Below are 23010 nucleotides of genomic sequence, written 5' to 3'. Positions count from 1 at the left end.
GTCACGATATTCGTTTTGTCCCAAGCTGTGGTAGATCTTTATCTCCAGTTCCTTGTATGATGCCAGTTGTTCAATCAAAGGAAAATAGGTAGCAACGTTTGATAGGAATCTTGCAAATTTCGAAAAGAAGTCAATGTAACACCCGACGTCCTTCTCCAACGTTGTGAAACAAATTTCCACAATCTTCTTTAGAGTTTCAATACACAGTAAACTGTTAAAGTTCACAACGGAATTTGCACACTTCACGTACACATAGTCCATGTGGTCAAAACGACTGAGCCACACGACGTATTCTGTGTTACTTGCTTTCTTTTCTTCAAATTTGTTCGCCTCAGCTTCTTCAAACAACAATTTCGAAACTTTTGTTGGAAATTTGTCGTTCATCAGCTTAAACAGCTGATCAAGTCCTTCAATTGAACGTAGTCTTCCAAGTAGTATTTTTTCAATCAAATTGAAACAATCCGAAAGATTGAGCTCCACAAGTCTCCCCTTTCTTTCTAGAGGAAACGTTGGTCTCCCATCACGAAGTCCTTCACTTACAACAAGCACAATTCCAGCCGGATCAAATGGGTTTTTAAGAGTTTCTTCCTTTGATGAAGGGCACCTTCCAAAATCGCTGCGTGGGTTCGCCATTGTGACTGATAGATTTAGAGCTGCACGTCAGCTTTTTATACTACTAACTAAAACGTTTTTTGCTCAAGTTATTTTTAACTCTGGATACTTTTCCATGTAAACGACACTTGAAGCACATGAGAATCCATCTGGGTTCTTCTTCATCACTAACGTAAAATTTACAAGATTTGTAACAAAAATCACATTTCAGCTTTCTAACGGGATTAATAGCAAACTCTATTTCTGCTACATTCAATTTTTTATCCGATTTTAGCAAGATTTAGACGAACAACAGGTAGATCTAATATAAATACAACAATTTGATTTGAATTGCTTAATGGAATCCCAAATGATACCGAGATAGTTTCTTAACGTCGCCATGGTTCTAATGGCAGATTCTTTGCAGTTCCTCTCTGTAAAAACCGCCTTCCAAGATCTGACCGGACTGGTCGCGAAGAATATAAGTGCGGGGAACGATTTGTCTGATCATGTGAATGATAAACTTTTCCGCTTGGAAATTTGTTGCTGCTCCTTTCTCGAATATCTTCTTCACTTGTGAAATTAAAACTGTATCACCCACTTTAAATATCTCTGCTCTCAGATCTCTCATATCCGTCAAATGACCATACAAATTCTTATACACCTCAGTTTGTTTTGCTGGCACAACGTCAATCGGTCGACACTTTATACTTCTGTGATATGACCTATTGTACAAATTTTCAATCTCTCTAATTCTATTCACAAACTTTTGAGTGTTGTTATGAGTCATAAAACGATAAATCTTCTCCAAAATAGTTCTGTTGAAACGTTCCACAACACACGATTTTAATTCTGATTGCACAGAAAATAGCTTAATTTTATATTTGTCCATTAGTTCTTTACAATTAGAATTGACAAATTCTAAACCCATGTCTATTTGGATTCGTTGAGGGATCCCATAACTTCGTCGAAATATCTTTTCAATTCCTTGTTTCACAACAATACCGCTTTTATTCTTCAGTGGCTGAATATAGCCACGTATAGCCATTTGCTGAATTTAGAAATATCCATTAAATCCATCCCCCATTGAGCATTGATATGAGGCACATAAACAACTCGTCGAGGGAAATGAATTCGTCTTGCTCGATGCAAAGTATAAGCTGGAATTGTTTTCAAAACGTTTTCAATTTGCTTAACCGATTCTTTACGATTCCCCGACTTTTTAAATCCTGTTAGTCCGCTAAAGCTTCCTGGGATTCTTGGGTTAAGATAAGCACGTTTAATTTTTGACTCCATGTTGACTGGAATTCCATGGTAAACTAACGCGAACGTATAAATAGAGCAGTATTATACTCAGTGGATTCAGTTGAACAAAATGGCCAAGAATCGCATAGTTGCTAACGCCGCATTCCTCAAAAGTGTCTGTAGCGCCAAACTCAAACCGCAGCGTCGAAAGAAACTAATAAATAAAGCTAGTGGAGAAGAAATACGTTCAATTTGTGAACTGTGCGTCAATTTGTGCAACAAAAACATTCCAGTCACTCCTTGTAAAAAGAACAAGCTATTGCCTTTCAAATCCAGCATTCTTAAATTGACTGCGAAAAAGTATTAGGGCTAGAAAGAAATTCCTCAACCAATCTGGTGGATTTCTACCGCTCCTTGAAACAATTGTCAAAACTCTTGCTATTCTTGGACCGGCATTATGGCCCAGAAAATGAAAATTGTGCCAGAATCCTGGTACAAAAAGATTTTGGCACTCAACTCGCAAAAGGATTCAGAACTTGATCTAGAAGATAAACTAAAAGATCAGAAAAATAAACTTTTTAAAGATTCCAATTTGACTGACGACATCAAGCTACTTTTGCTGCAGAACTTAAATCGACAGATTATTGACAAAAAATGAGCAAGACAAGAAACCACTGCTTGTTAAGAACGTAGAGGAGAAACCTACACTTTCAGCTGACATTAAAAAATCTCTACCTACAACTACAATAAACAAACTATTAAACAAGACAACTGCACGCGGATCAAGAATCCTGGATTTCCTGAAGGAGCATGGAGCCGTTATTAGCAGCGATAAAGTTGATGTTGGTGGTGTGAGCTATTTCCTCGAGAAAATGAATACATGCTTAATTACTGTATGCAATGGATTAAGTGCAAAATCAACTGCTTTGACTGATCCCACAGTCATGCAACTTTTAAAGTTCATCAAGAGCAAAAAGCCACCCATCGATCTATTCCCAGCAAGCGTTAATGCCATTCTTAACAGGAAACAGGTTGGAGGCGGAAGGATGACTAGCATAAAACGAGCCAAAAAAAGAGCCAAAAGGATGCCAAGAATTGTACGATGGACAAAATTTTAATTTAATAAATATTTTATTGAATTCTGATTAATGTTACAATGTTTACACTTTCGATTCAATAAATACAACTTGTTCTTTAGAAATTGCTTAACTAATCTATCATTTCTACCATAATCATATGAAAAATTACAATAAACGCTCGCCAACGAGTAACCACTAACACGTTTCCATAAAAAATATATTGCATATTGACCACACACTGCACTATTTGGCGATTGTAACTGCACATTATTCTGAATTACACCTCTCCCGTGTCGGTCCACAAAATCTTGAAAATGTTGCGAGTAAGCTTCAATCCCTAGTCCGTAGCTGCAAAACAGGTTAATTGGTGAAGTGGAACTTGCACTAAATAAGCTAAGCCAGTGTTCTCCAGGATGAGAAGAAGGCTTACTATTTACAACTAGTGCAATGGGATATTTTTTTGTTTTAAACGAATCCAATTCATCACAAGCCAAGACATTGTATGTAACATTGGTTGAGCAAAAAAGTCCAGATAAAATCTTGTAGATTTGTACAGTATCCATGTTGTAAAGTCCTTGAAATATGCGTGTCGATTCTTGTCAATATAGAGCACTGATTGATAGTCACAGTGGCAAATTACAGTTAGAGCTGATGGTATTGCTTGTCTTAGTTTAATTTCAATTTTCACACTTCCATGTCGTGGAATAGCGAACCAATCATGTTGATGTCGTAGATCAAAAATATATATAGTTTTTCCATTCTTAAAAACTTCAAACGTCAAGTCGAGTCCTGCGTCAATATTTGAGAGACCAAGTCCAGAAAACACACTGAAGTAGGCTTCAATACTCTTCTTGTTGTTAAAATCAAGCTCAAATGTTTGAGAAGTAACTTGTTCTGAATTTACAGTCACCGAAATGCTTGAAATATCAGCTTGGATGAAATTGAACGGGTTCTCCAGATAATTTCCATGAACAGCTTTGCTTGAAACTATTCCAATTGCTAATCGATCGGGTAGCAGACCGGTGATTAAGCTCTCGTTTGTATATTGTAACGTTTAAGCTGAAAGAGAGAATGATTTGATATCCCCCCTTCGCATAGGATAACAAGCTGGTTGGCCCTTATCCAAGAGTTTTAAATGAGTTAGCGTAATCGATGGGAAGAGTGTATGTTTCTGAACAACCAATTTGGCTTCAACGATATGAACTTGTGCTTGATCAAGCGTAGAACCAGCGGTTGGTGTTTTTCCCAACAGACAAAAGTTATCTGGCGATCGGTTTAAAACTATTTTCACATCAACACCAGGAATTAAATACCTATTTTGATTGAAAATGTCACATCTCAATTTTCCACGCATTTCAAACACTTTGCTGTTATGGCTCAAAGATTCACGACTAATCCATCCTGCATCGTCTGTAGTGGGTTCAATTTCTTTGCTGTAGAGTGCTGCTTGAGCCTGGGTTTTTGTATATTCTTTCCCGAAAGAAAGGAAAGTTTCCATGAACGCTTTGTACGGGTATAAGGTTGATGGTGGAGTAATTTGCACATCATTTAAAAGAATGGTCACTTGATGTATCATTGAATGTAAAAAATTATTAACTGGAGCAATATTTGACGAAGTTTGAGCGGCTCCTTTACTGTCAACAATCTTGCAGCGTACGTATAATTGAGTTTCTGAGAAATCAATGTACTGCAAATCATTTCCTTGAATAATGAATGTTAGCGGTGTTGATCTGTCTTGTATGTTTGTAATTGGATGATAATCAACACGGTTAGAACTTGAAAGAGTTAAATCGCATCCTGGTTCCGACAAGAGGTCGGTCTCGGACCGGACAAAGTTGACCACTTGCTTTGCCTTCGCCATTTTTTAGTCAAATAAACTGTTTTTTGAGATTAATTTTCGTTTTGACTTTGCTTTCCGTTTTCGTGTAACTCCTTTTGCTCTTTTTCGTGTGAGCCGTTTTAAAGGCTTACGTTTCACTAGTTTACGTTTGCGAACAACGTTTCGCTTTTTAGGGCTCCGTTTTACTGTCCTACGTCGTTTAACTCCACTACCAGACTGAGACACTAAACTGTTTCCAACCCCTTTTAAAGCTTCCATGGCGTTTGATTTTAAAGAACTGCGAAACGACTGTTTGTCGTTAATTACGTCTGAAGCAATGTTTTTCACCGCAGTTTTAAGCGATGGTATTACATGTGGTAAGATTGCTTTGACATATGGTAATAATCTTCTCCCTATGGCTCCAAATATACCACCAAGACCTGCTCCCTTTTGCCGGTAATAACTAGCTTTATAAGCAAGGGAACCACCAACTTGATGTAAATAGACCTCATAAAAGTCGTCGTCCACGTTGTCCAGACAGGAATACATTTTTACTACAAGCGTTTTCTTCTAAAATGAAGTGTAGCACTGAAACTACTGAAATTAAATGGCGGAGGTTTAGCAAATTCGTTTCTTATATACATTTGTATAGAGTCAAATTCGTTCCTGGCTAACGAAACATATTGTAAATTGTTGAAACTCTTAGAAACTATTACATCTTGTTGAGTGGGTACATGTACGAATGAACGCAGCATTGGTGCAGTTGTATCGCCAATATACTGATTTTCTATCACGTCACAATAAACGAAATAACGTGTGTTATTTGCACTTAGACTAATTTGATGCTTGGATTTAACTGGTTGCTCATCCAAAGTAATTGATTCAGTTAATCCAAGAACGGAAGCAACTTCTGGCGCGAATTCAAGTTTGTATAATATTTCACTAACAGGCTCTAAGAAAACAAATCCGTCCTTCAATTTGAATTCGATTTCACATTTGAGACACTCAATTAGCTCATCAATTGTTTTAATGTCTATGGAAGCAGATATATTGAACCAATTGTCAGAATTATCCATGTAAAGTGAATTGCTTTCTTTCTGAAATCTGAATAATCGTGTTCCTTTAGTAAATTGAATTGGTGTAGATGGATAGGAACATTCCACCAGAGCTATTTCGAATTGATTTGGCTCTAATATTATAGGAGTACTCATCCAATTCCTAAACGTTGTTACTGTATTGTCCTGGAAATGATTATACGAAGAATTGCTTTCCAGGTGAATGTAAAACGATGACATGTTGTCACTTGTAAAACTAGCCAACGAATGCCTTTAAATTGATCTAATTCTTTATTTAAATCATCAGTCTTAATCTGACTTTCAACGAGTAAAGATGGCGTTGTTTTGGGCGCCAAAAGACCTATTTTGGCTAAGTTTCATAATATTAGTAACGAATTTGATTTTTTTTGTTGTAATGTGTTTTTACGCTGTAATTGAAAATCAACATTCAAATAGCCAATGCAAAGTTAATAACAATACTGCCCTTATTATCGCCATTGGGAACATTCTTGAAAAAGTACTTAAGGAGCAAATAACGTGTGCGCTTGGCATACAATACATCAACCACACTATAAATCAAGCCCTACACTATAAATACGTCAGTATTACTTTCGACGTTGACATGTAAACATGGGAAGTATTAATAGTATACCAATTATATCTCAAGCTAAATCTGCTGTCCTCGCAATAACTGGTGATTTAGAAGGTGCTAGAAAGACACAAGAAGACTTTATATTCCAAAATGATCTGGATAAAGCTCGTGAACTTCAAGAACAATTTCTCGACAAAACTAGCGGGATTCCAGTTGTATCTCAGCTGGTTTCTGCAGGCTATGCGATCGGTGGGGACCTGGACAAAGCTAGAGAACATCAGGAACAATTTTTGGACGCTGTACAGGACTTTGCTGATCAAGTGCCAGGAGTGGGACACATCAAGGGGGGAATTCATTACGCAATGGGAGAAAATGAAAAAGGAGATGAATCCATGAAATCTGCTTCAAGAACTGTTGGTGTTATCGCTGGCGGTGTTGTTGGTCTTGTTACTGCTGGTCCAGCAGGTGCTGCAGTGGGTGGAGCTGCCGGTGGTGCCGCAATGGATTTACTTATTTCTGGAAGTGAAGTTTTAATTCACGGTGATGATGGTGAACTGCATGGCTATGTTAAACATGGAGCTAAAATCGTAGATGCCCTAGCAAACGATCAGCCTTATACCTTGGATGATGCCGTCGAACTTGCGTCACAGCCAATGCATGATGTGCTTGTTGGATATCGAACAGGAGCAATTATCTACGACACACCGCCTATTACATCAATACCAGGACTTATCAAACAAGGAGCTATCGTTACTGAATCACTGCCACCATCAATTGCTAGCTCATCTACTACTCTTAGTTCTCTAGGTTCGAAATAATTTGTATGTTTTTTTGTTTTTGTGAATAAAGGTTTATATCAATAATTCATTGTACGTTGTCCTTATTTGAGTTGATTTGAGATTTTTGGGGTACATTGAGACTTTTGGGGTGATTTGAGACTTTTGGGGTATAGTGAGACTTTTGGGGTGATTTGAGACTTTTGGGGTATAGTGAGACTTTTGGGGTGATTTGAGACTTTTGGGGTATAGTGAGACTTTTGGGGTGATACAACATGTCCCGCCGCATAAAAAATTACGTTTAATATAGTAATTGCACATGAAAACACATCTGGTCATGAAAACACATCTGCTCATGAAAACACATATGCTCATATGTCACGTGGTCTCTGCACTACCCCTTTTGGAAGCCATCTTTGGTGATCTATTTTTAGAACTCATCTTCCTCATGAGGAGTGATTTTAGAACTCACCTAAGGTGATTTTTTTATTGAGGAGTGTTTATAACCATATAATACTACTTGTATGTATCTATTTACAATACGTTTGTTGTTCAGTCGTACATACAATGTACATATTTGACCAAGTGATTTATTAAGTAATTAATTAATAGTGATGCAGTATGTATGTAATTAGCGTGCAGTTTTATGAAGTCATGTTGCCTAAAGAGATGATTAATTTACAATTATGTTCCATACATATCCATATCTTGTACATTGCACAACTCATACAGGCTTGCCAATTTTATTAGCTTCAAATTTCACAAACATGTACAAATTCGTTCGCTTCTGTTATACCAATCGTACCGTTGACTTGCGACTACTGAAAGCAAATGAATACCATTTTTTGTCCATATCTAACTATATTGTTTTGATTACCGGGCATAAATGAAAGTTTTGTGGTTGGCTTGATCAAGTACTTAGGATTAACGCTAAATAACGATTATATGCATACAGGAAATTTTATATATTTTGCAGCAGTACCACCATTATTTAATGTACAAATATTTTTATTTTCATTGAGCCTTTGTCAACCCGGCTTATCTAGCAAGTGAGTCCAACCGCTTTGTACCTCATGTACAAGGGGTGATAACACGGGGCTGCCATGTACTCCGGCGACGCCATGAATTTCTTAATTGCAGGGAGCCCTTCAAAGTTGGCCTTCAGTTTGAGCAGGGCGCCGTAGGGGCCGAGATATTCGGAATCGTAGACGTTGTACTGGTAGAGAATCTCGTACAGCATGAAGTCCACGTACGAAATCTAGAGTAACGCATACGAATATTATTAAATTACCACAGTGTAGAAGGTACAATTTGCATAATCTGCAGAATTTAAATGAGGTTTATTTAACTTATGTACATATATGGGTAATCCGTCTATTTACATCCACTCATCCACAATTATTATAAAATATGACAAATTTGAGTATTAATCTTATTGATTAATTATTCTTGCTAAAATTTGTCTAACATGTGTATGTATGGGCATACAATTTTTGAAAATTTGGGTATAATATTCCACATTCATCCTCAGTACTAATTTGCATATGTAACTACACACGTATAACTACATAATAAAAAATCACATAATCTAATAGTGTTAAAAAACTCAACCTTGTCACCCAGAAGCCACTCCTTATTTCTGAGGAACTTATCCAGCATTTCAAATTTTGCCGGCGATTCGCCCAACTCTTCGATTACGTCATCCTACTCAAATTTGAATAATTATGTATTTACATAATAATTTTCGAGCCGAAATATAGCTTTTTTGTTACCGTGTCACGGTAACATCGATTGATTAGGAACCACCAAACGTCCCACAGAACACCCTCCAACATTTCCGCGTTCGCCAGGCCCACACGGTCCGTCGGCATTAATTTCCCGCCACCCTCTTCGCGCGCTATGTATTTCAAAATTGCACGAGTCTCGGTTAGATTTATGTCGCCGTGTTTCCAATACGGCACCTATTTCCATATTAAAGAACTGTTTTATCAATTTCTGGTATTTTAATTTCTGAAAATTTATGGCATTCTAAAAATTGTCAATTAATTTTTTTTTTTAATTTCTATCATCACTTAAATATATTTACGAATCACTCAATGACGCAATTCACACAGTGTTTGGTAACATTACAAATTCCGTAAATTCTGCAAATTTTCAAACCTTTACAAAGGTTTGCCAAAATTTAGAAGGAGAAAAGTAACTTACAATTTTTTGGTCAAATCAAGGGCGTTTTTTTCATTTTAATAATTTGTAAAATTGTTTTATGAAACGCACCCATTTTACGAGTTACCAATGACTGCGTGAATAATTTAAAATCTCAAATTATTTAGTCATAAAAAACAATTTTATTTCTCACATTTGGAAAATCCAGACCCAAATTTGCCTTGTCACTGCGATACTGATCCAGCCCAGCTTGTGTTATGGGGTATCGCTTATCGACGTAGTCAATCCCAAGATAAGCAAGTTCCAACTTGATAGGATACCCTAGCTGAAAGACTTAATTAAATTTGCACTTTTTTGCAATCCTGTGAACTTTGATGTAAAAAGTAGTTACTACTCGCAGTCATATAAAAATTTGACACCTTTATAACAATGCTATCGTTCAACTATGTGTAATTAAATCATTAACTCTGATATTATTTATGCTTACCCCACGCATGTCGTAATATGCAAAAATTGGTTTCGAATTCGACATCTTTCTCACTAAATTTAAAACGAAATTTGCAAAACGTAATATGCAGTGATTTCTTCCTCCCAATTTCAGCAACAACACGACTGACGGAGTTTTAATAATTAAATGTATACATCAGTCTGTAGAGCGGCTAAATATATACAACATTACGTATCAAGGTCGTTATTTCATGAGGGGCTGAACAAACAGAATGTGGTGGAACTTCACAAATATACGGTAATAACATATTTACATATTTATAGTTAGATTTGTATACACTCTAACAATGCGATGGTGTGGAGTGTAACCCTTCAATTCGGTTAAAATTTTAAAATTATGTATGTGGTCCAAGTCAATACAACCAACGTTTCTTGAGACAGTTTGTGTGATGGTTGGAATTTGCCAAAATTTTTGAGGTCAAACTTGAAAAATGAGAGATTTTTCCCTTTGAAGGGAATGGGAGTCGGGTTCGTTTCCTCCGCTTGGTAAGAATGGCCAATTTTTTTCAATTTTAATCATCAATATTTTGTCAAATTTTATTTAGTAATGTTCCAGTAATTAAAAATGTACCGGTCTGAAGCAAACTATTTAATACCAGTCTAGTAGAGTTTTGCATGTATGTAACTACATGATTTTTCACTGTACTTATCCCCGTTTGCAGAACACGTGCAATGTATTTATGTATGCCCCCTTGATTTAGATTAATTCCTCATGAGTCTTATCAATGAATGTAACGTTTCAAAAATAGATACCTACATATGTATCTATGAAATATATTTATAATAATGCCGCGAATTTGCATATTTCCATGTCTTGGACATTGTACAACTCAACAGAAATATATGCATACGTATCATAAATGTGACAGTTTTTTGTATTATAATGTATGCAAATTGAACATCTACATCCATATGTATGCTCGCCTTTTATACCACTTATGTATGATTCCACTACGACTGGAAACGAATCCAATTTTTTGTTCGAGTCTGAGAGCATGCTGATTTTAACTGATGGATCATAAGTAATCAAGGTTTGTGCCTGATTTGATGTATGCATATTTACATACGTATGTATGCAATTTCTGCCAATTGACCTTATGTAAATATGTTCATTATACGTGCATGCGTCCGCACAAATTAATCGTGACTTGACTGATTAAACATTGAACTTTGGTCAGTGCGTGATCATTTGTTTAAAACAATATGTGTGAACGTATATTCCTCGTCCCAAACAATTATTTTAAACGTATTCTTTTATAATCAGTGACTTATCTAACATTTTCCCAATGATTAGTACAGACTAATTATGTATGTATTAAAAATTGACAAATATTTACCATACATCCACAGATATTTTATCCATGCCCAGTGATAATCATCCCAGCAGGAACTTGCCAGTCATACGTAATTTGTCCTTTCTTTTAAGTAATTAATTTTTAGAAATATTACCAAATAAAGCAAACTTTTTCTATATACGTTTTCCCATTGAAACTCCGAGTAATCCAATAACTATTTTTTTCCTTCAGAGCTAACAACTCCTATTTAATGGAAGAAGCCCTTGGTTCCGTTATAAGTGATGGAATCAACAATGTTTTACACGAAAGTTGGAGTAACACGAGGGAACTTGCCCTGGCTGAAGGTAAATGGACAAAAAGTGGAAAGCGTATTAATTACGATTACAGTTTCAAAGGACATCTGTCCTCTTCCGTAAGCAGTGCATTTATGTGGATATGTACATTATCCATTAATTAATGTCCTCAAGTTAATTACATTTTTAGATCCGCTACAACGGAATGAAGCACCCAGACAATTCGACACTTCAAGAATTTTCAAATACTCACCTCAACGACGCAACGGCAGAGTACCGTTTCTTCGAAGCCTGGTTTCTCTATCTTTCTAGAACTGGGGAATTCAACGCAGTCTTTAGCCAAGCTTCGAAAAAATTTACAGATTTGGCGAAAACTCATAAAACTGGCATATTTTCGCACGACGAGCTGGCCCAATGCTTCGCAGGAATTGGAAATTATACCAGGGTTACGCAATTTGCGATGGGCTTGCTAACTAAGGCAGTTGTTTTAACGGATCCTGGACGACAAAGTGTTCCCTTTTCGTCGGTTGCAAATTTGCTAAATTTAGCCGTAAAAGTGGTCAATGTGCGAAAAGAAATGTATGATTCTGCTAAGAAAAGAAAAAAAGAGGATGAAGGGCACCACTTTCAGGTGAGAAATTGGGCCAGTATCGTCGCATATTTGGGTATTTTGTTGCAAGCGATGACACGACTTGATAAAAAAATTCTGCATGGGAATCCAATCTTATGGGCAGATGGCTACATTTGGTAATGAGTTCTGCCAGGAATTCTTTGACGTGACAGAATATGCGTAAAACATAAATCGTGGACACTGCCTATTAATTTATACATAAGTCGATATATATGTGTATGACAAAAATTGTGTTAAATACGTAGTAAATGTTTAATACCTACATATTTAATTTGGTAAATCTTGACATAAATATTTGATTACATTTTAAAATCATGTTTACTTATAAATCTTCAAAGTATTGCAAAGGTAAATAAATTTACAAAGTATGTGTCCGCAAAAATTAATTAACTTGACTCATTAAAAATTTACACCAGATGAAACAGGACATCGCCTCAAACAATCATCAGGAAATATATAACGCAAATCAGTATATAGTCAATCATGCAACATTTTCACTATGACCGACGAATTAATTACTCATAACTGATATGTAAATATGTAAATATAATATCTGCGATATCATAACAAGCGGACGAAACAAATCCCCCAGAATAATTCTTCCTGCAACGCCCACAAAATAAAAACACATATGTAAATAAGTATTCAAATAAGATTTTGCTACCATAAATACTCTAAAACTGCACCCACCTTAATGAGGATGAAAAACTGAAATTCTTCGATTTAAAAAATTTTGGACATGATTCAAAAGTAATATTGTCATCATTAAAAGGCAGCATTTTTAATCCTAAAAAGCTAATTATTTAATTAGCACAGTAGTAAATATACATATCGCTGTTTGATGGGCGTTAACTACAAAAGTGTCCAGCCTATATTTCTTTGTTTTATACATACATACTCTCCATTCGCACACAATTGAACTTTGACAGAAATTGAGAATTCTGAGAAACTACGGCACTTTCAGTCTCAAAGTTCCCCGTCAGCACGCTTTGAGGACGTTTGAGATTGGCAGTGCCGTAGTTTCTCAGAATTCTCAATTTCTGTCAAAGTTCAATTGTGTGCGAATGGAGAGTAGGTAGGTTATTCATCCATATTATCCATGCATACATACATATGTACATACGATTCCCTACACAAAAATCATCCCACATCAGGAAGTGGTCAGTCTTACATAATCTGTCTCCTGGAATCAATGCTATAATTGTTCCTTCTGATCCAGCTACTGGGTATTATTTAATGGAGGAATTTCTTGGCAACGTTATTAGCACAGGAATCCGCAATACGAATATTGGGCAAACGGAAACGAACATACACTCAAAATAATCTGGTGTCAATCCAGCGCGGTGAAGTCACATATAGACACCGCGCGGTGTTAATTGCCCGCATCAACACCGCGTGGTGTCTATATGTGACAACACCGCACTGGATTGACACCAGATTATTTTGAGTGTAGGTACTCGGGCTGAGGCTAAATGGACAAAAAGTGGATGCCTTATTAATTATGACTCCAAGTTCGACGGACATCAGGAATTTGACGTAAGTCACTCACTCTCTTAAAAATAATGAGGCATTCATCATTTATTGTGAACTTAGTATATTTTGTCGTTTAATACGTTACGACGGTTATGTATGAGATTTTGTAAGCGGGGTACGATTTTGTCACCGCAATTCACGTTACGAAGGTTACGATTTTGACGAAGCTTGCCCCCTGTTTTTCGTTTGTAAACTCTTTAACGATACTAACTAAGGATGCATGCAACGAAATAAACTGCACTAAACGCACATACGGGAGTGGCTTCAGGCAATTACTTAAGCAGCATTTATAAACCAATTATAAAAAAACATTTCATTAATTATTCATGGAAAAACGTTCGGCGAGATCCATCAATTTCGAGTAGGTAACCTTTTAAACTTATACATGAATCTTCGAATATGCACGAACATGTGTGTGTGCTTTCTTAAAAATCCTGTACTGCTAAAATATGTATGATTAAAAAATTGTAACAAGTGCTAAATATTTTGTATTTACTGTAAATAATTGAATAAATTTGCGTGTCATTGTTGATTTCAACTTTATGTTGTAGATAATTATACATTTATGTAATACGAAATTAAAGAAGCCATTTGTACGAGTTGTGCTGTGCATGTTCATACTAAATTGTGTTAGTGATTAGGATCAGGAATTTTGAGTGTTTCTAAGCAAAAAAAAACATTACTGTCATGCATAAGAGAGAAGGTCATAAAATGTGATGCCACATTAACCTCTACGTGACTGATTAGACATTCAACGTTGATCAATGCGTCATCATACAAAACACTACATACATACGTCTTACCAAACAATTATCTTCAACTATTCCTAGGTAATCATATAATAATTCAACAATTGTGCTGTAATTATGTACATACATATGTCCTAATCCCTGATAAATATGTACGATATCATGTAGTATTTGATTTATATGTAGCAGATTATGCCCTCCACAGTTTACCCATGCATACGATGCCCTTTCGAAGAATCATTCCACATCAAGAGAACCTGCTGGTCATAATTCAAATAAAAACTGCCGGTCTCGTACATATATCACGAAACGTAATAAAGAGTTGAGAACGAAATGTAGCAAAGGGGTGAAGCCACGCATAACTGTCTTTATGGCACACCCACGTGGACTTCCACACTTTCCATCATTGTATTACGTCACCCCACCCAGGTGTCCTTTCGACCCTATTTGGCACTTGACCCGTGTAGTTTGAACTTACCCGACTTTACTTTTTACCTGACTTTACTTCGTTACTGACAACTAGAGTTGCCCCTGGTACCCGGTAGTTACCCGGTACCGGAATACCCGGCCTGTTTTTGGATACCCGGTACCCGGCCGGGTATACTTGAGTACCCGGTCTAACCCGCCGGGTAATTTATATATTCAATTTTATCACCTGAAATGCAAAACCATACAAAAAATTATGAATTTTTGTACGGGGTATAAAATAATGTACATATTTGTAAAGAATGAGTAGACCGTTGGACACTTACATATGTGGAAATTATACACAAATTTTAGAATTACTTTGAGCACTCACGTCAACCAATTTGCAATCAGTCAATTGAATGTCTCGAAGTTTTGAGAAATTAGCAAGATTTCTTAAAAGCTTTTGCTAGAAAGCCATAGGTTTTTCGCAAGATTATTTTTTCGCAAACTCGTCTTAGTGATCATCAGGAGAGAAATTGCGAAAATCGATGAAAACAAGATTAAAATAGACGTTTTTATCGATTCTAAAGATATCACTTCGAAAGTCTCCCAACATTTGTTTCGCAACGGGATTCGAATCCCTTCAAGAAACAAATTTTTTAGCCGCCTCACAAATTTACCAAATGATTTTGCGATTATAGATAAGACATCGTGGTGTGACAATTCTTGACAAATTTTTGAAAAAGTAGAAACAATCCCGTTATTTTTAATATATGAATATCACCCGGCAAACATTTTATAGGCCGAGAACCGGGTAGTATTTACCACTACCCGGTGCAACCCCACTGACAATCCATATGACAGAACTCACTTTAACAGACTTTGACGACGTCTTTACGGTCACACGATCATAATCTGTACATATGTATGTCAAAACCATTTCAGAAATGAAATTCTCTCCCCAAACTACGTCTTACATAAACGGTCGAACTAACAATAAGAACTTTAGACGTATGTAAAGTGTTGGTCCCATCTCGTGGAGTGGTAACGTTGAGACTTACAACGCCCAACTTCGAACTCGTACATGCTTCAAATATTAGAAACACGTTGCCGAAACATGTCGAAATGCTGATCCTTTCTACAGATATGACGGATACAGACATATATGTAGGCGGACTGACGGACGAACGAGGGACATACGTACATATATCCACAAATGCGTTTCGCTTGGCTTCACCCCTTAATAGATTTGTCTTGAGACAATCCATAATGGAGGAAATCCTTGGTGCCGTGATAAGCGATGGGATCGATAATATCCTGCATAAGGCGAATAGCGGGGAATTTACCCGGGCTGAAGCTTCCTGGACAAAAACTGGAAAGCTTATTAATTACGACCCCAGTTTCGAAGGGCATCTCAGACGTAGAGTAAGCGACTTAATTAATTCACGAAGGAAGCGTCCATACATTGCACCATCGAAAAGGTGGGTGGGTGGTTTTGGGTTATGTGTCTTATTCGTTTTAAGCGTAACATGAGCAGGATGGAGAAGGGTTGGATGAGTGGTCTCGAAACTGGCGTTTGTTTGATGACGTAATGCATGGATGTTGCCTTGAAACAGTTTTGAATGAGGAAATATTTTTGGACGGTGCAAGTACTTCAATTTACCTCAAATCTCTAAGTTCCCAATATTTTAGGATCGCACCTTATCGATGAGGCACCGTGACAATCCAAAACTTAAAGGATTATCAGATGTTGGCGTAAACCAAGCCACTGCAGAGTACCGTTTCTTCGAAGCCTGGTTTACATGCCTTTCAATGACTGGGGAATTCAACGCTAATTTTGCCCAGGCTTTCCAAAAATTTCAAGATTTAGCTAAAACTCACAAGTCTGGAATATTTTCGTCCAACGAGCTAGCCCAATGTTTCGCCGGAATTTAAGATTATACGAAGGTAACACAATTTACGATGGGTTTGCTGACCAAGGCTGTCCTTTTAACGGATCCTGGACGACAACGTGTTCCTTTCGAGTCGGTCGCAGATTTGCTAACTTTAGCCGCTGAAGTGGTCAATGTCAGAAAGGGGAGATATGATTCTGCTAATAAGACTAACAAAGGGGATGAAAGGCACCACGTTCAAGTGAGAAATTGGGCCAGTATTGTCGCATATTTGGGGATTTTATTGCAAGCGATGACACGCATGGATAAAATAACCATTTATGGAAATATTGAGGAAATCCAGGCTTTTTGGGATATCAGTAAACAATGTATTGAGGATGCGTTACTATTGTAGTTCCTTAACATTTCTTAACATAATTTATGAACAAAACCTGTGACCGAATATATGTACATGTACATATTTATGTATATATGACTAACAAAAAAACTACTAAAAAGATTATATTTATTAAACTATTTTATTAAATATTTAAACTAAGTATGTAAATAAATCTTCACGCCGTATTAGCTCGTGTATTATTATAAATAGTGATTATGAGTATTAAGATCTTGTTGGGATCAATTTTATTTTGTTCACCACAAAAAATAAGCGTACCCGTATTTTTTCATTTTTCCTAATGCGCTAATTTGAGTGCGGGGCGCGAATTTTAAAACATTTTTCAGCCAAAACCTCGCTTTTTAAAAATTCTGTAAATTTTCGAATTTTAGCGCGAATCCAAAAATTCGAAAACATGTCTCTTCAGAATGACTTACTTGACTTGTGAAAAATTCACATGCATTATTTTTTGAAAAATTTAAAATTTGAAGGAGTTGATAATTTTAATGAATTTCAAAAACTGGCAAAAAATTTTGAAATTCAAATTTCGAGACAATTGGATTTTTCACAAGTCAAGTAAGTCATTCTGAAGAGACATGTTTTCGAATTTTTAGATTCGTGCCAAAATTCGAAAATTTACAGAATTTTTAAAAAGCGAGGTTTGGCTGAAAAATGTTTTAAAATCCGCGCCCCGCGCTCAAATTAGCGCATTAGGAAAAATGAAAAAATACGGGTACGCTTATTTTTTGTGGTTAACAAAATAAAATTGGTCCCAACAAGATCTGAGTTGTACACGTAAAAGACTTGCATTGTAAGTATGGAAACAAAAAGACACCCCAAAAGAAAAAAACAAAAGCAACGACACACCGAAGTCGAAACGCGAGGGTAAAAAAATCGAGTTAGGTGATTGTATATAATTGTTGTTTCAATAAATATTTCACCATTTCTTGAGTTCAGAAATTATTTATTAAGTCCCATCATGAAACATGAATAACAGGACTTTATGTAAGGTTTTTCATTGATGGCATTTCCTCCAACAATGTAAGTAGTGTGATTGTACGATTTCAAATGGTACTGCGAGGCTAGTGGAGACGGCTGTTGTTGGTTTTATTATTTTAAACAAAAGTGCATGGGCTATAAAATGGCGAAATTCAACAACACTAATGTGAAAGACTCCCTGATCCAGTGTTTTGACATATTATTTTCTGTCTAAAATAATATAATATCCTTAATACGCCTGAGTTGAGTTGCCTATTAATACATTACATGCATGCTTATCCATATAAATCAACCATGGATTAGTTGTATGTATGTATTTGTGCAATTTCCGCCCATCGAACTTCTCTTCTCTGCACTAAATATGTATGTTTACTACATGTCCCAACAAATTAGTCGCGACGTGAGTAAATATTGGATTCTGATAAGATAAAGCAACACCCCGTCCTAAACAATTATAACGAGCGAACAATCGGGACACAAACCATGTTCAACTATTTTTTTCCACATCAGTTTGTAAGACTTTGTACTCAACTCTGTACAAGCGTTTAGTGCGAAACTGATTGACGGTCAGTTTGGCGAAAGCCAGTTTGCCGAAAAAATATTTTCGCCAATGTGGTAAAAAATTGTCATGAAAGTACTAAATGGCGAAATTATTGTCACATTTGGCGAAAGTGGAAAATTCGCAAAAGTACATTTGGCGAAATTTAAATTTCGCATTTATTTATGTCAAATCGCTTGATTGTAGGCCTAATTCTTGAGCTTTCCTAAAAATATTTGACAAAGGTGGAACCAACTCAATTAATGTCTCTGTGAACACGAATTTTATAGTATCAATTGCCGCAGCCTCGAAGGCTCGATTTGAAGGATTATAGTTTCTGACGTTAGCTTTTATAAACTCAAACAATATTTTGTACCACTCTTTGTTTTTTTAGCGAGAAGGGCATAAACCATTGGAACGCATTGTCGGCGTGTTCGGCTTATGTTGTCAATTGCTTCTTAAATGCAATGCATTGCGTAAAGTTGACCACTCCTTTTGAATATTTTTGGACATGATTTAAACGTCCCGTCACAAATCCATTTATTCGATGATCCCCAGAGGGTTGAACGCTCTTCATGAGTTACGATTTTCACAAAATCCTCATTTTCGCCAAATGCGACATTATTTTCGCCAGAAGGTACTTTAAGTAAAATAAAACTGACGTACGGTGAAATGCATGGAATTTGTTTTTCGCCAAATGGGATTATTTTTTGGCGAAAGTTTTTCGCCAAAAGTGTTTTCGCTAAACTGACCGACTACCTTTACCTATGCGTCGACGAACTTCTGACGTTATGAATTTTACGCATCTATAGAAATTTTGCACTAAAAGGTGTTGTTGAAGAGTTTGCCGTTCAAACTGAGGTGTTCCAAAAATAATCTGGGTTGCATATCGTCGTACTAATTCATAAAAGACCTAAGTGCAGGCGATGCTAAATTCAGAAAAGACCTAAGTGCACAGAAAAAAAGTAAAAAAAGACCTATGTGCAAGTATGTATTTACTTATGGCTAAATCGCGCGATATATATGAAAAATCATTTTGGCAAGATTTAGCCATATGTAAATACATACTTGCACATAGGTCTTTTTTTACTTTTTTTCTGTGCACTTAGGTCTTTTCTGAATTGAGAATCGACTGCACTTCGGTCGTTTCTGATTTAAACACCGACTGCACTTAGGTCTTTTCTGAATTTAGCATTGCCTGCACTTAGGTCTTTTATGAATTAGTACGACGATATGTATCGTTTTCCCGCCCCTGCGCTGTTTGTAATAAATCAAGCAACGTTTTCACAATTCTAATGACAATGACGAATCACTTATCTCTGATAAACGTGATACCGTGGCAGATAGTGGCACCCATAGCTCATCCATGATTGCAAGAGTTTGTCAGTCATGCATGCATATATATGTACATACCAATTTATGTAGTATATCTGCTCCGTCTTTTGTTCCCTTACAAATCAAACTTGCACCTAATTACGATTAGAAAATTCGTTAATTTTCTTTAAAAGCTAACCACGCATAATGGAGGAAGTCCTTGCATACGTGATAAATTATGGGATCGACAACGTTTTATATGAACATTATGCAAACGGGCGTGAGCTAACCCAGGCTGAAGCTACATGGACAAAATCTGGAAGGACAATTAATTACGATAGTAGTTTCAAAGGACATCTAAAATCTTACGTAAGTGATCGATATTCTTTAAATTAATGTTACGCTTTTGAACAATAAATGCATTCTGAATTACATAAACTATGTAGCTCTCCCTCGTATTTATAATACGAGTATTTTTGTAGAGTCATTATTTTTCAGTCGGTATTGATGTAAATAAATATATTCATAATTCTTATAAAAAAGTGAGTTTCTACTACAAATTTATTGCACGACGTCACAAAATAAAGGGGCATCCGCGAAAGTGGGTGTGATCGGGACACGCAACCCCACCCACAATATGTAGAATAGGAAGCGTTACAGTATAAATTTTGGTGTTCATTTACTTTTTAAAAGGTTGACAGTATTTTCAAGAATGCATTTACCTCATTCATTTTTAAACACCAAAAACTTTAACAAATTTTGTAGGCCCACGCCCAAGCAATGATGCACCGAGACAATCCAAAACTTCAAAGATTACCAAATCCTCGAATCAGTGGGGCCACGGCGGAGTACAAGTTCTTCGAAGCCTGGTTTCTCTACCTTTCCAGAACCAAGGAATTCAATGCCGTCTTTGCCCAGGCTTTTCAAAAATTTAAACATTTGGCAAAAACTCATGAAACTGGTATATTTTCTCAACACGAGCTAGCCCAATGCTTTGCAGGAATTGGAAAATATACGAAGGTTACACAATTTGCGATGGGGTTGCTGACTAAGGCCACAGTTTTGACCGATGATGGACGACAGAGTGTCCCCTTTGCAGCAGTCGCAAAGTTGCTAACTTTAGCCGTAAAAGTGGTCAACGTTCGAAAGGAGATGTACGATTCTGCTAAGAAAAGAAAACAAGAGGATGAAGGGCATCAGTTCCAGGTGAGAAATTGGGCCAGTATCGTCGCATATTTGGGGATGTTGTTGCAAGCGATGACACAACTTGATAAAAAAACCGTTGGCGGAAATGAATTTTTAGATTTTTTTTAGAAATTCATAATACATATTTACGCATCTCACTATTAATTATTCAAAATATTTATATCGTGTATCAATCTTTAACATGACAAAATTTGCGTAAAACATAATTTACATATTAACAATACCACTTTGCGAATATATGTGACTTATTGAAAAGACTGCTAAACAAAGCGTATTAAAAAATTGTACTAAATCCTACATAATAATGTTGTAATGATTGTAAATATTGAAACAAATTCGCAGACCATAATTGATTTTAATTTTACGTAATAACAATGCGCACATTTAGAAGATAAACAGAGCAATTGTACAAGATGTATATGCATATGTGTCAGAGGTCAACACCGAGGGTTTACGCGGCGGCGGCGGCGTGAAAATGCATATTGGTCGGCGGCCGCGGCGCGTTGATCAAATATCTTCGGCGGCGCCTACATAAATTACTAAACGTATATACGCTAAATAGGAAACACGCTAAATTAGCATTGCTAATAATCTAAAATTTGCAATATTTCTAGGAGAATGTATCTTTTCATTAATTGTTTCTTCATGCACTTTAGACAAGTTTTAGAGAAAAATTGAACATGCAGAGCTGGGAGATTAGTTGATTTTTTTCGGATTACGGATTGGGGTTTGGTCACCAAAATTTTTGGATTAGATTGGGGATTAGAATTAAGCATGGATTAGGGGATTGGATTGGTTTCGGATTAGATTACTTTACAAAATTTATTTGGATTGGGGATTAGGGATTGGCCAATCTGGATTAGTTTCAGGATTGGGGATTATTTTTCACTGCTATTTTGCTTAATAAATGTGTTTAACATTTTTTTTATGATTTCACCCTACAAAAAAAGTAAAGGGAATGAAAAATTGAAAGAAAATTTGTTCAACACATTAATGTTAAATTATCATATTATTACAACAGCACATTAACCAGTTCATCAGACAAAGAGGTTAATTTTTGTGCAAAAATATAGCAGTCTGGATTAACCAATTAAGTTTAAGTATTTTGTGTAAATGTTTTGTTTTCTAATTCATTTTTTTAACAATGTTTTTATCATTTCACGTCAAGAAATGAAGTAAAAGAAAACTATTTTAAACCAGTTTAAATCATTTTAGAGCTGTAATAACAACACATTAAGTAGTTAACCGGTTCTGTTTGTGTAAAAAATTTTAAAAAGTCAAATGCACTGGGTAATTTTAAGGGAAATTTGAAACGTGCAGGTGAAAAACAATTCAAAACTAAACCAAGATCTATGACCAATCCAGATTGGGGATTAGCTTGGAAATTTTTGTTGGATTGGGGATTGATTTTAATGATTTTTTTTTCGGGATTGGGGATTGGTGGACTATTTTCAATATTTTCAAAGCTTGGATTAGGGATTAGGGATTGACTAATCCCTAATCCGGATTACCAATCCACCAATCCCTAATCTGGATTGTCCCAGCTCTGTGAACATGTTATATTTGACGGCAAAATTTTGACCATTTGAGGTGCTCGTTAAAACTATGTCAAATATCACGGCTTTTTCATTTCACGTAGTTGGTTGTAACATTTCTTACATAATTTTATCATGCAACCCTATTTTAGGTTTTTAAACTAGGTAATACATAAGTCTTTGTCACTATTTCTTGCCTGGAACGTCAAGTAGTGAATTTGATGGTATCGTAAATGTGATCTGGTAAATTTCAATACGAAAATTTTCAAAATATCAATTTTCAAAATTAAATAAAAATTATATTTAAAAACTGTTAAAGTTTTAGAAAATTTTTAAAAAATATTAAAAATACACTAAATTAAAAAAATTCATCAGATTTAAATATAAATCGGCGGCCGAATATTGGCGCCGGCG

The 23010-nt window shown here is 36.0% G+C and overlaps 4 protein-coding genes across 8 annotated transcripts; 2 read left to right on the top strand and 2 right to left on the bottom strand.

The window, feature by feature from the left end:
- Window positions 1-3969: 3969 nt before the first annotated feature.
- Window positions 3970-4776, bottom strand: LOC118436824 (uncharacterized protein F54H12.2-like). Its single transcript, XM_035855456.1, has one exon. It carries the CDS (start codon window positions 4774-4776, stop codon window positions 3970-3972), a length of 807 nt encoding a protein of 268 aa, XP_035711349.1.
- A 3087-nt stretch (window positions 4777-7863) lies between these two features.
- LOC110854586 (glutathione S-transferase Mu 1) lies at window positions 7864-9968 on the bottom strand. The gene is made up of 5 exons (XM_022103046.2): window positions 9808-9968; window positions 9514-9645; window positions 8930-9118; window positions 8769-8861; window positions 7864-8415 (listed from the first exon to the last, which is right to left on the bottom strand). The coding sequence occupies exons 1-5, from the start codon at window positions 9850-9852 to the stop codon at window positions 8200-8202; spliced, it is 675 nt and encodes a 224-aa protein (XP_021958738.1). The 5' UTR covers window positions 9853-9968; the 3' UTR covers window positions 7864-8199.
- Window positions 9969-10069: 101 nt separating this feature from the next.
- Window positions 10070-12432, top strand: LOC110854546. Of its 4 annotated transcripts, none has more exons than XM_035855284.1 (3): window positions 10070-11231; window positions 11354-11466; window positions 11606-12432. In XM_035855284.1, exons 2-3 carry the CDS (start codon window positions 11404-11406, stop codon window positions 12164-12166), a joined length of 624 nt encoding a protein of 207 aa, XP_035711177.1. In that variant the 5' UTR covers window positions 10070-11231; window positions 11354-11403; the 3' UTR covers window positions 12167-12432. The 4 variants fall into 4 exon arrangements, with proteins under 4 accessions (XP_035711177.1, XP_021958680.1, XP_035711176.1 ...); XM_022102988.2 differs by having other exon boundaries at window positions 10070-11252; XM_035855283.1 differs by having other exon boundaries at window positions 10103-11231; window positions 11354-11534.
- A 794-nt stretch (window positions 12433-13226) lies between these two features.
- LOC110854545 lies at window positions 13227-21363 on the top strand. 2 transcript variants are annotated; one of them, XM_035855282.1, is made up of 3 exons: window positions 13227-13582; window positions 20050-20224; window positions 20621-21363. In XM_035855282.1, exons 2-3 carry the CDS (start codon window positions 20063-20065, stop codon window positions 21167-21169), a joined length of 711 nt encoding a protein of 236 aa, XP_035711175.1. In that variant the 5' UTR covers window positions 13227-13582; window positions 20050-20062; the 3' UTR covers window positions 21170-21363. The 2 variants fall into 2 exon arrangements, with proteins under 2 accessions (XP_035711175.1, XP_021958678.1); XM_022102986.2 differs by lacking the exon at window positions 13227-13582 and having other exon boundaries at window positions 19914-20224.
- Window positions 21364-23010: the final 1647 nt, after the last annotated feature.

This window comes from Folsomia candida, unplaced genomic scaffold (genome assembly GCF_002217175.1).
Source record: "Folsomia candida strain VU population unplaced genomic scaffold, ASM221717v1 Fcan01_Sc010, whole genome shotgun sequence".
NCBI lineage: Eukaryota > Metazoa > Arthropoda > Collembola > Entomobryomorpha > Isotomidae > Folsomia > Folsomia candida.
Note: the sequence above shows the minus strand (reverse complement) of the source record. Positions and strands in the feature narration are given on the sequence as shown.

What these genes read in the sequence shown, in the direction of transcription:
- LOC118436824 (XM_035855456.1), bottom strand. Translation starts at nt 4,776, where the DNA reads ATGGCGAAGGCAAAGCAAGTGGTCAACTTTGTCCGGTCCGAGACCGAC.
- LOC110854546 (XM_035855283.1), top strand. Translation starts at nt 11,373, where the DNA reads ATGGAAGAAGCCCTTGGTTCCGTTATAAGTGATGGAATCAACAATGTT. An exon ending in AAGGACATCTGTCCTCTTCC is followed by an intron (nt 11,535 to 11,605) that starts GTAAGCAGTGCA and finishes TTACATTTTTAG; the next exon opens with ATCCGCTACAACGGAATGAA.
- LOC110854545 (XM_035855282.1), top strand. Translation starts at nt 20,063, where the DNA reads ATGGAGGAAGTCCTTGCATACGTGATAAATTATGGGATCGACAACGTT. An exon ending in AAGGACATCTAAAATCTTAC is followed by an intron (nt 20,225 to 20,620) that starts GTAAGTGATCGA and finishes CAAATTTTGTAG; the next exon opens with GCCCACGCCCAAGCAATGAT.
- LOC110854586 (XM_022103046.2), bottom strand. Translation starts at nt 9,852, where the DNA reads ATGTCGAATTCGAAACCAATTTTTGCATATTACGACATGCGTGGG. An exon ending in CATATTACGACATGCGTGGG is followed by an intron (nt 9,646 to 9,807) that starts GTAAGCATAAAT and finishes TAAGTCTTTCAG; the next exon opens with CTAGGGTATCCTATCAAGTT. An exon ending in AGTGGCTTCTGGGTGACAAG is followed by an intron (nt 8,416 to 8,768) that starts GTTGAGTTTTTT and finishes GCGTTACTCTAG; the next exon opens with ATTTCGTACGTGGACTTCAT.